The 12777-nt window shown below is 41.8% G+C and overlaps 1 protein-coding gene across 8 annotated transcripts in view; it reads right to left on the bottom strand.

Annotated features, from left to right (window-relative positions):
• PTPRQ (protein tyrosine phosphatase receptor type Q) overlaps positions 1–9121 on the bottom strand; it is a 196382-nt gene extending 187261 nt beyond the window's left edge. For 3 of the 8 annotated variants that reach the window (XM_042850788.2, XM_065559792.1, XM_065559816.1), the window contains exons 1-4: positions 8742–9121; positions 4820–4957; positions 3983–4118; positions 1093–1347 (exon numbers count right to left, since the gene is read on the bottom strand). In XM_042850788.2, coding sequence (XP_042706722.2) covers positions 1093–1347; positions 3983–4118; positions 4820–4957; positions 8742–8792 — 580 coding nt within the window. In that variant the 5' untranslated portion in view covers positions 8793–9121. The remainder of the gene's footprint in view (positions 1–1092; positions 1348–3982; positions 4119–4819; positions 4958–8741) is intronic. The other 5 variants (XM_065559797.1, XM_065559801.1, XM_024104789.3 and 2 more) reach the window with 3 other exon arrangements.
• Between the last annotated feature and the right edge of the window lie 3656 nt (positions 9122–12777).

Genomic DNA, 12777 nt, shown 5'->3' with positions numbered 1-12777 from the left:
GAAAAATGAACCTTTGCATATTCATAGGCTAGGGGAAAATTTTTTGTGAGATATGCAGGAGGAATTGTCATTTTATCAAATTATGGTGGTTTTATTCAACTTTCAGAAAGTACCCCTGGCCAGGTTGGAGGTTGACAAAAGTAATAGTCTTGGTCACCATGTTTTTCTCTCCTGCAGTTTCAATGACAGAGAACCAAATCTAATTTTCAAATAATGGCAATTCCTTAAAAGCCTTACTATTCCTGCACTTGACATGGGTCTTGCATGACCCAACAACAAAATCTACCCCTGTTTCAAAAACTGTGATTGTGTTGAATTTGTCTTAAATATTTAAGTCTTTGGTTCAAGTACTGCAAACTGATCCATATGGCTGGACCCTTAATACCCATGCAAAGCCCCACTGAAGTCAATGGGATCATTTGGACACAGGAGATCCACCTGTGCAGATCACGTTACAAGATCAGTACTTTAGATTGTAAGGTTATTAGGTCTTCAGCATGCATATGCTATGACGAGACTAGTGCCCCTCCAGGATATCACCATATCATAATGTTATTGCAGACACCTACTAGATAGTACAGCTGAGAGAATAATTCACAACAAATAATTTAGTATGTGAATATAGCCTCATTTTCTTCTTTAGGAATAACCATAAACAGATCACAATTTCCTTGAATTTATTCAATGAACTTTTTTCAACAATTTTTTTAACTCGATGGATTGATCACAGGTTGCTTCAAATCTAACATCTCAACATCTGAAATTCAAACTAGGTTGCTTTGTTGAAATTGGTCAAATCAGTCAGTTTCTATTCTTTGAACTATTTCTCCTAGTTTTTTGGAAAGCAAACACAAAAGGGATTTAAGAAAGGCTAAAATTTATTTAAAATCCTGCGAAATGTTGAGGCTGAGAGCCTCCTGCATGCTGCGGAATGCCTTCTGCGCCCACTATTGTCAATGGATGCCACTACAGGGACTAAGGACTTTACAGTACTGCTGAGTACATATAATACTTTTTGAAATTTTCTCTTAAAGTAAAGTAATCAGTGTCATCTTTCTAATCTTTGTGATCATGATAAACTAGAGTATATACCTGTTTCAACTTGAATATCCATTGCTTGAAACACATTTATAAATTCAAGGTGCAGCTGTTTAAATTCAAACGTAAAAGTATACAAGGTTGCAGGTATCAAATTATCCCACTCAGAGAAGACATCGTTTTGTTGTATAATCCGCAAAGTGTTATTCAGTGCAACTGAAACTGAAAATTCACTGGCTAATATACTCCAGTTAAAAGATACTGTAGTACTTGTCACAAATGCTTTGATGTTGTTGCCTGAAATTCCACCTAACAGAGCAAAGAAATTTAGATTATTTACCTTTACAATAATTGATTAATAAGTACAATATGTACATATATCTGTTAATTTTTATGCACTGTATAAGAAGCAAGTGTATTTCAGGAAGGGATGAGGGACACGCTACAATTAAAACAAAAATGTATTTCCTGTTTAGCTGCAACTTAGAAACTATTTCAGTGTGCAATTCCATGCATCCTTGCTCTGGTGGATCTTTAACAGTATGTAAATATAAAATTGAAATAATCACTGTATTCAGTAGAAAGAAATGCAAATAAACTTAGAAAGCTTATAAATAAACATAGTGTGAGTGTAAAGGTGTAAATTCTGTAATGCAGCTTGGTTCAATATTCATTAATAACGTATATTGGCCAAGTGCACAAACATAGTAGCAGCACAATCTTGAGAAATGCTGCCGAGTGTCTTCTGCTCCCACTATTGTCAATGGATGCCACCACAGGGACTCAGGACTTCACAGGTTTAGGCCACAGATTTAAATTTAAATCCTGATTATGGTCTTTCATTTCCAGGTTGGCAAGATATTGGAATGTCTTAGAGGTAAGGCTTTAGAGAGAGGCTTTTAAAAGCACCTAAGGGATTTAGAAGCACAACTCCCATTGATTTTAAAAATCAATGTGCTCCTAAATTCTTTAGGACCTTTTCAAAATGTCCCTCTTAAACTCAAGAGGTGCAATTTATTCTTGCTACTACTGCTGCTGCTGAAGCCCCAAATGACAAATATGGATGGTGACCATGACCTATTATGAAATTGAAATTAAAGCCATGAGTGCTAGTTGATCGAACAATGATATTACTGCTTAGACCATGGTTTCTTTTAGGGTTCACTGGGGGACAGTCACAAAGAAAAATCAGTCAAACATTCCATAGGGTTGAGGGCCTCATGATTAGAGCTGAGTGAATTTTTTTGGACAAATAACTGATCCACCATGCAGCTTCAGGTTGACCAAAACTATTTGTGAATTCAGGCCAAATGTTTCAGCCAAGGGAAAAAAAATATTTTTTTTAAAGTCAAAATGTTGTTTTGACAGTTTTGAACTGAAATCTTTTGATTTTGAAATGACATTTTGTTTCAAAGTTTAAAGAAACAAAATTTACACCAAAAAAATTGTTTTGGGTTTAACAAACCATTTCATTCAACCTGAAATGATTATTTTTCCCAATTTTAATTTCAGCAAGAAAAATAAAAAATGTCCTTTATGGGTTGACTCAAAAAAAAATTTTTTTTCATTTGAACTGAAAAATCAATTATCTGTTCAGCTATACTCATGATACCTTAATAATTCTTTGCAATTAGGGTGAAATTCAACCCAGGCAGAGTCACCACTTATTACCCATTTTAGGGTTTAAATGAAGTTAACTATTGCCATAATACTTCATGCAGGCCCTCTGCACTAGGGTGAATCAGGGCTGCCCGGGGGGGGGATGGGCCAAGTGGGGCAATTTGCCCCAGGTCCCGGGCCCTGCAGGGGCCCCCACGAGAATATAGTATTGCAACTTTTTTTTAATGGAAGGGGCCCCTGAAATTGCTTTGCCCCAGGCCCCCTGAATCCTCTGGGCAGCCCTGGGGTGAATTACACCTCTACAAAACCTACTTTCCTCCCAAGGTCTCCAAGAGCTTTATAAATATGAATTAATCAAGATTCACAAAATCCCTATGAAATAGTTAAGGAAATGCAGCCTATGCATGCCCCTACGCTGAAGAAAAAAACCAGCAGCAGCCAGGCACAGCCTGGGTCAACTGAGGGCTCTGAGACCCGGTTAGGGCAAAGGATCACAAAGCCCAGGCTCCAACCCTACACTGCTATTTTTAGCTCCATGGTGCGAGCTTGAGTTGACCCAGGCTCTAGACTTGTTGCCTCTGGGGTTTTGTTTGTTTGTTTGCAGTGTAGATGTACCTAAGGGTCAGATTCGCTTCCCAAATCTGGCACCTTGCACCACTCAGTCAGCATACAGGCTGGAATCCGACTGTAGTTGGCCTCTGAGAATTCCCCCTGATGTGGAGGAGCTATTATCTGGCATAATGCCACAAGCAGTTCCCTGCTGAATTCCCCTGCCTCCCCATCCCTAACACACACACTCTTGTGCTAAAAATCTGGCCCAATAAGTCTGGTCCCCAATTCTTCATTCTAACCACTAGCCCACAATCACCTTCTCCTCTCCTCCATTCTAGATGAAGGGTTGTCAACATAAAAACAAACAAACCCAAGTACAATATTTAATTTCAATTTTTACTGTAAATATATTACACCTTAAACTGGTCTAAAATGGCAAGACTATCAATAACTTTGCAGTTGGCTCATTTCTCCCAGGGAAGAACATCTCAGTCACAAGTAAAAAAAAATTAAATAAAATAAAATAATAAAAATCACAAGAGCACAGTTTTTGCATTCTGTTGGTTAACTTGATCATTACAATACCCAACAAGTTATTGTGAAGATGGTCTTCCTTTAAATCAGGGGTGAAATCCTGGCCCCATTGAAGTTCATTGAAAAACTTCCATTGACTGTAATGAGTCCATGAGCTCATTCCCTATCTTTTTCTTTTATCTTTAATAACAAATTGATGATAAAAATGCCAAAAAGTATTTTATGTTCTATTACTTACATGTCTTAAATGACTTTACACTTAAAATTGCCCCATTCTTTATTGACTCTATTGTGACATCATATTTCTTTCCTTCTTCTAGCAGAATTATGGAATTCAGAGGATTTAGCACAACTGAAGAAATGTTTTCTACAATCTGAAATTTAAAAGAATTTCTTGATGTAATGAGTAATGAACGTAATACAAAAGAGAATTAATAAAAATCATCTCTAGTGTAAATGGTGTACCTGTATTTTAAAAAAGGATATTAATCAAATATAGCAGCACGTCAAACTATTTCCTTTCAATTCAACTATTAAATATTCAACAAATATTTATAACAAAAATATTTATGGTTGTTTTGAATCTTTAAAGCCCAACCTTGTATTGGGGGGAAGGGGGAGAGGGAAGGATGACTTGTGTTCTGCCCAGATGGGAGCTCCAGAAGGCATGTACGAAATAATGCCTCCTAGATTGAGTACCAGGAAGCATAGCAACTGTACCTTTTTAGGAGAGCTTAGCGTCAAATGGCAGCATTAGCCTCACACAGCCCTTGACTCAGCAAAGCACTTATGCACATGCTTAACTTTAAGCAAATGCTTAAGTCTATTTCTATTCAGCAAAGCACTTAAAGTGCATGCTTGAATCCCACTGGCTTCAATGGAGCTCCATGTGGGCACATGAAGTCAATTGAGGAATTGGGGATTAATTTTTCTAAACTTTCACTCAATCGATTAAACTATGTCACATTCATCTCTTTTATTAAAAAACAAAGGCCATTTTCTATTGGCACTTAAAATTTAAATAAACAGACAACTATTTACAGCTCAGAATTATGAAATACTGTACATAGTTTACTTTTTCATGGAAGTCATCTGTAAGCTTATATGTTACAACATAAAAATCTGGTTTTTCTCCTTTGGGGAACTCAGACCACGCCACCGAAACTGCTCTAGTGGATTTTTTCACTTGGTCACAATCTAGACTCTTTGAAACCTGCAATACAAAAGTACACAAAATGTATTTCAACAGAACATGCAGTAGAAGAAAAGCAAATTTGAGGAAACGATTAAACTCTGTCTATAGTTACTTGTTCTGTTTACATACTGCCATTTACCATTGGATTCTACCCAGCCCAAAACTGCCAGCCCAACTGCGAAGTCCTTAGAAGCTCCATAATATTCATAGGTTCTGCAGATACAGATACTAATGTCTTCCCTTCATCTCAGATGTAGCTAAGTAATATCAGCTGTGGCCCAAACCCACTCCATTGTCAGGAATGCAGTCTGTGATTCCAGTATGGCAATCATCATCATAGGAATTCAGGCAGGGAATGCATTCACAGAGTGCTCCGTAAGACCTGGTCGTCCACGACAAGGGTAGGTCGAATTTAGCCACGTTTGGTCGGTTTTATAATAAATGCATCTACACAACCAACCCCATTCAGCTGACCTAAAGGGCTCTTAAAATCAACTGCTGTACTCCTCCCCGACGAGAGAAGTAGCGCTAAAATCAACCTTCCTGGGTTGAATTTGGGGGGTACTGTACACACAACACTGTGCAATTCGATGGTATTGGCCTCCGGGAGCTATCCCAGAGTGCTCCAATGTGACCGCTCTGGACAGCACTTTCAATTCCGATGCACTAGCCAGGTACACAGGAAAAGCACCGGGAACTTTTGAATTTCATTTCCTGTTTGGTCTGTGTGGCAAGCTCAGCAGAACAGGTGACCAGGCAGTCCCAGAATTGCAAATGAGCTCCAGTATGAAGCGAATGGGATACACTGGATCTGACTGCTGTATGGGGAGAAGAATCTGTGCAGGCAGAACTCCGATCCAGCAGAAGAAATGCTAATATATATGCCAAAAATCACACAGGGCATGGTGGACAGAGGTTACACCAGGGACACACAGCAGTGCCAAGTGAAAATGAAGGAGCTCAGGCAAGCCTACCAAAAGACAAAGGAGGCAAACGGTCGCTTCAGGTCAGAGCCCCAGACATGCCACTTCTATGATCAACTGCAAGCCATTGTAGGGGGAACCCTACCAGTACCCCAACACTCTCCATGTATTCCTGCAAGGCGGCAGCCTCATGCAACATGGATGAGGAAGAAGAGGAGGAGGAGGAGAACAGCAGGCAAGCGGAGAATCTGTTCTCCCCGACAGCCAGGACCTTTTCATCACCCTGGACCAATACCCTCCCAGGGCATATTGTTCCCAGAACCAGAAGGCGGAGAAGGCACCTCTGGTGAGTGCACATTTGTAATGACACTACAGGGGTTAAAAGCAATTGTGTTTAATGTTTGATTTGCTCTGAACAATTGGGATGCATTCACGGCCAGTACAGCTACTGGAATAGTTTGTTAACGTGTCTGGGGATGGAGCGGGAATCCTCCAGGGACATCTCCGTGAAGCTCTCCTGGAGGTACTCTGAAAGCCTTTGCAGAAGGTTTCCGGGGAGAGCTGCCTTATTTCGTCCTCCATGGTAGGACGCTTTACCACGCCAAGCCAGTAGCAAGGTCTGGAATCATTGCAGCACAAAGCACGGCAGCGAATGGTCCTAGGTTTTGGTCACATTCATGCAACATTTGGTCTTTATCTTTCTGGTCAGCCTCAGGAGAGTGATATCATTCATGGTCACCTGATTGAAATAGGGGAAGTTTTATAAGGGAAGAGTAATCCCCTCTGTTTGAGTACATTGGTACTCATCCGGGGAATAATTTTTAAAGGCACTGCACATTATGAGGAAAAGGAGAGAGCTCCTTCATGAAGCTTAGATGGGAGATTGGGAGAGCTTCATGGAGCCAAAATTCCATTCCGAAACAGCAAGTCTTGAGAGGGAAAGAAGAGGCAACACTGCTTAAATCAAGAAAATCGTCCTCAACAGAAATGTGTAAAGCTGGGCTAAAAATGAAAAAAAATGTATTTGAAATATACTATGAAATTAATCAAATAAATTGAGCAGCTAATATTATTCTGCCGGCTGTAATAATGAGGGTAGGGTTTACTGCTGTCTCCGAACCAGCAATGTGGAGTAGTAGGGTTAATATCCCTCTGCCTAGGTCAGTGCTGAGAAGAGAGATCCAGTTCCTTTTAAGTTTTGCTGGTTTTGTTTAAATATGATCCTTGGGACCTGAGCTCCAAACCTCCCAGATTCCCTGGCTCCCACGCGCAGAACATAGTACAGAGTTTACTTTATCCTTAGTAAGCAGCCCAGCCTCTGCACGCCTAGAATCAGGAACAGAAGTGTATATGAAGTGGGGAACTAGCTTATCTCTGCTGACCTTCTCGCCCACCCTACCTGTGAAGAGCTGTTCTTATGATGGAAACTGAATAATTTTAAGATACAAATATTTTACTCCTATTATTATGATACATTTGTTCTTACAGGACTTTGGTTACACCCATTCAGGAAAACAGGGCCCTGCTGATTTTGGGTCTGACCTGGAACCAAAAACATAGGGGTTGGTTTAGTATTTGGAGATACAAATCTGAACCATATGTCTGAAATTCTAAGGAATTTGGGCCTGAGCTGCCAGTCTCCATATTAGATATAATACAGGTTAGGGTTATTTAAAGATTTCAGCACTTTACCTGTTTATATTTCCATTTACCTTGAATGGAATACTAGAAACAAAAACCCAAAATGTAGCTCAAAAAAGTCATAGCCTGAAATAGTAGCAACCATTCTACTCCACAATAAAAGCTAAATCTAAAATTTCTGATTGTATTATGTGATGTTATATTGCAAAGTGATGCATTGTAGTAAAAACTGAACACAAAATATAAAAGGATAAGTTTTCCATATAGCTTTGCCCTTTGTGAATACATCATGATATGCTACTCAGTTTACTGTTTTAGGGTCATTTGTTATGTCTAATGCCAAACTGACATGACTATGTAAATCTTCTAAGATCTTAATAACAATTCACATTCAAAGTATAGTTTACATTTCACAAGAATGGTGCAAGCCTCTTCCTGGGAGCCAAGGAACTCACATTACACTGACATATGTGCCATAAACAGTAGGGTTCACTGATAAGTTAAAGATATGCTCAAGAAAAGAATAATAGGCTTTAAAATTATACTTGTACAGCAAGCTGGAGAACTGCAGAAATTTACACTGAAAATAATGTAGTGAAAGTTCTTCATTCTGAACAGAAGAAAATCGGCTTTGAAATGTAACAAGCAACTCATATTTGCTTTCCATTCCAACTTTTGCTCTTGTTTTTGATCTAACTATGTATATTTGCTCATTACAGTTGTAGGAAGCCACCATGCAAAATAGAGCACAGCATCTGACAATATCAATTAAAATGGAAAACCTACCAAAAATCACTTAATTCTTCAAATTTACAAATGTATTCAGATATTCTGCCATGCACAACTTGTGAGCATAAAGGACAAAAGGGACTTCAGCTTATAATTTTCCTTCTACTTCTTTTTCCAAAAACTATTTTCAAGATATTGAATCTCATTTAGGGCCTTATCCGAAGTCCACTGAAGTCAATGGGAGCCTTTAAACTGACAACAAAGGGTTTAGGCACAAGTCCTTACGCTCCATTTTCACCACCTACCTACCTACCATAGGACCCAAACACGTTTCCACTAAAGTAAAAGGTAAGCTTTCATTTACTTCAACAGCAGCAAGGTTGGAACCACAGAGTGGTTACTATACATTACAATTTATTGTGATGGTTAGAATGACAAAAAAGAGCCTAACCGGTAACCATAACTTTGTATACTTCAATTAAAACATCAAAGAAGAAAAGATTTCTTACCTGAAATATATATTCTAACAGCAGCAGCAGGAGAAGATTTGTTTTGTCCATATGGAATCCCAGTGTCTATTATGTGTCTGAATCTTAACAGCTTCAAACCAAAATTATGTTGGAATATTTTAAGATAAAATGAGGAGGAAATTAAGATAATGAACATGCATGTTAACACTTTATATTGATATAACTGAAGTTCAATACTATTCTAGATTTACACTCCTTCACTATGGGACTGGCTCTTCTAGCCTAATGAACTCAATGACAGACTCTTATAGACTTCAATGAGCTCTGGCTCAGTCTCCTCCTTCTTACACAGCAAAATTCTCAACTTCAAAATGATGTTTATCCTTTGCCTAAATAATGATTACAGGACCAGACATTATATTGGATACATCCAGGACCAGCTGTGGTTTGTTTCACTCCCACAAGGGTAATTTTAATGAGTCTACACGTATAAGCAAGATTTGGCCCCAGATTTAGGGCCTGATCCAAACCCCAGTGAAGTCAGTGGAACTCTTTGCCAGAGGATGTTGTGAAAGCCAAGCCTATAACAGGGTTAAAAAAAAAATAACTTGATAAATTCATGGAGGATGGGTCCACCAATGGCTATTAGCCAGGATTGGCAAGGATGGTGTCCCTACCCTCGGTTTTGCCAGAAACTGGGAATGGCAATAGGGGATGGATCATTGATGATTATCTGTTCTTTTCATTCTCTCTCCAGCACCTGGCATTGGCCACTGTCGAAAGACAGGATACTGGGCTAGATAGACCTTTGGTCTGACTCGGTCTGGCCATTCTTATTTATCCTTGCTGGCTTCAGTGGGCTTGAATCATGCCCATAATGCATACTTCTTGTAAGTTACTTTTAAACTATTGTTTGTTAGAAGTACTGCACTGAACTCACCTGCACATTCTATCAAGATAGGCAATATTTTGTCTCTGAAGTATGCATGATCAAATACAAAGTGCACATTAATGGGTGTTTTTACAAAGATGTCCAAGAGCACCAAAATGTATACAATTAACTAGTAGATGACTACATAAAATTACAGTAAATGATGTGAAATAACTTGTTAATCACAAGAGATGTCATACACCCACACACAAATGTGTATGTACATAGTTCATTGGAAATTGCTTTAATAATTTAGACAAGTATTAACAGAAAATTCTGTTCTAAAAATGTAGCAGATATACTTCCGAATTCACACACATTAATCCATCATGCTTATTCCAAAGCATTTTAATTCTGCAAGCATCATTGTGTCAGCATCCAAAAGCTTCAGTGTGCCCAAAATCTTAGCAACCAAGATGAAAACTGTTTTGGCAAGACAATCCTTCATTACTGCAATTCTCAACACTATGAATTTTAAAACATTCACCTCCTAAAAGTGACCTTCACTCAGGCCCCAGTCCAGGAGCCATTTAGGTAGATACATGATTTGAAGCTGGAACAGTCCCTGAAATCAATCAGTGATGGTGTGATGAAGGTTATTACTATGGGGCAGGCACAGATTCTGCCACCCTTAGCAGTAATTTACTCTGCCAACACAACTCGGCCAGCAGCAGCCCTTCGGGATCGGGTCCTACATGAGTCAATAGCTAGGGCCGGATTCTGCTGCCTTTCCTCAGCCTGGCAATGTGTGACTCCGCCAGCCGCTATTACTCACACTGAGGAAAGGCAGCAGAATCTGGTCGCAGTCGTTGACTCATGTAGGGCCCGAGCCCTTGAGGGGCAGAACCGGAGTTTTGGAGAAGGAAGGACACTGGGACTAGGAGATCTGTTCTTACAGCCCCTCCGCCCTCTGCAAACATCCTCGGGACTCGGGGTCTAAAAACCTCCTCCAAACAGCCTGGGGACCCTCCAGGGCTCCCTGTCCCTACCCAGCTCCCCGCTCCATGCCCGCCGGCCGGGGCTGGGCAGCAGGGGGCGCTGGGCACAGCGCTGAGCCCCCGGGGCCCAGCTCCTCCAACAGCTGCACTTGGGTGAGGCTGCCAGACACGTGGGAGGCCCGGAGCCGGCGAGCGGCGGGAGCCGACGCCGGCCGGCAGGGAGATGAGGGCGGGGAAAGAGGGATCCCCGGAGCCAGAGCCTGGCTGGCCGGGCCCCAGCAGCGCCGGGCACAGGCGCGACTCCCTGCCCTCTTTGCTCCCCGGGGCAGCGACTGCATCCTCGGCCCGGCCCCGTTCAAAGGCAGCCCGGCTCCCCGCTCCGAGAAGCAGCAAGAGGGAGCCGCTGTCCAGGCCCGCAGCGAGCTGTGCGCGGGACCCACCTGCTCGCCTGGCCGGCCGCTGAGTCCCGCTCTCTCCCCAGCCTGCCCGTCTCCTCCCCCCACCCCCAATTTGTTCTGGTCCTTCCTGCCCTTTTCCCTTTGTTGGGCTGCTGAGGGGAGATCTCCATGGAGACGTGGGGAGCGGGCGAGCAACAGGCTGTGCTCAGCTTCAGGGAGTGGCGGGAGTCTCCGCCAAGCCATGGCGGGGGGGCGCACACGCTAGATAGGAAAGGGGGGTGTGTGTAAGCTGCTCTAGCACGGGACGCTTCTCCCCCAAGAAGGAGCAACCAGGGGACCCCCCCCCCCCGCTCCTCCATCCAAGTGCAAGGCTGCGCCGGTCTGGAGCCCGAGCTCGGGCAGGTGCTACCCGCGCCATCCACTCACCTCTGCCCATTTCCTCTCACCAGCCTTGCTCCTGCCCTAGTGAGTCTAAACAGCGCTGGCTCCCAGCTGCTGCGGGTCGTCTCCCTGCTGTAGCACGGGCCGGCTCTGCGGGTTGGGAGCCCTGGGGCTAGAATGGAAGCCGCGTGGTTTTTAATGCCCATCAGTGAGTTTTCCCTTTGGGGAGTAAGCAGCTTTGCACAAGGGTTCCACATCCCTCCCCGTCTTCCCCAACATTTTAGACGCACCGTGTCCCTGGGCCTGGCTTCTCTACCCCATGTTACTGTCGCTGAACAGGAGTGTGAAGAACCAAGTGCGCTGACACGATGCTGGTCGCAACTTTGCATCAGCATAGACCAGGGTACCCTGTGTTCCACAGAGTATCAGCTGATCGGCGCTTAACTTCCCGTCCCATAGCCTTCAAAGAGCTCACTAAAAGAGAGTTAACTTCTATGATTTTTTTTCCACTGTAAGTTGGGGGGTACATTTGACAAAATGTCAGCTCTTAAGAAAGCAAAGTTAGATGTCCGTTCATTTCTGCCTTCTTTGACAGACACATTTGGATTTATTCAAAAGAAGGACTGTGCTGTTTGTGCTTTCTGTTGTGAAAGTGTTGTTTGTCACATATCAGGTGTTCAACAACATTTTCAAACGAAGCACGAGAAAACCTTTCTTGATGAAGCAGACAAGACTGAATTGATCAAAAAGGCAGTAGCAGGATATGAGAAGTGAAGCAGTGTTTTTAAATGTTTAAGTGTAAGTAAAAATCAAGCCACAGAAGGAAGTTATAAGATTGCACAGTGCATTGCAAAAAACGTAAACCTGTTTACAGATGGGGAATATATAAAAAGTTTTTCTCAGCAGTTCGGAGGTTTTGTTCAATGATTTGCCAAATAAATATGCATATCTAGAATAAAAGAACCACCTGTCTCTGCCAGAACAGTTGAGAGACACGTAAGCGAAATGGCAGAAAACATTAACGAAAAGCGGACAACTCCATTAAGAGACAGCAGTGTTCAGCGTTGCAGTTGATGAGAGCATGGATATAAACAACGTTCTATGTTTGGCAGTTGTTGCAAGATATTGTGCTTCTGATGAAATCCAAGAGGAACTTTGTTGCCTAAAACCCCTGCATGGCGCCACAAAGGGGGAAGATATAGCGGAAACTTTTTTAACCATTTTGAAGAACGAGGAGTTGACATCAGAAAAATATTTTGTGTGACAACAGATTGTACTTGTGCCATGGTCGGAAAACAGAAGGGATTTGTAAAGTTACTCGAAGATCAAATTGGCCGCCCAACAGTCAAATTTCACTGTATCATGCATCAAAAAAACCTGTGTGCTAAAATTTCTAATTCAGAGCTTAATAATGTGATGAATACAGT

Source organism: Chrysemys picta, chromosome 1 (assembly GCF_011386835.1).
Source record: "Chrysemys picta bellii isolate R12L10 chromosome 1, ASM1138683v2, whole genome shotgun sequence".
NCBI classification, from domain to species: Eukaryota; Metazoa; Chordata; order Testudines; family Emydidae; genus Chrysemys; species Chrysemys picta.
Note: the sequence above shows the minus strand (reverse complement) of the source record. Positions and strands in the feature narration are given on the sequence as shown.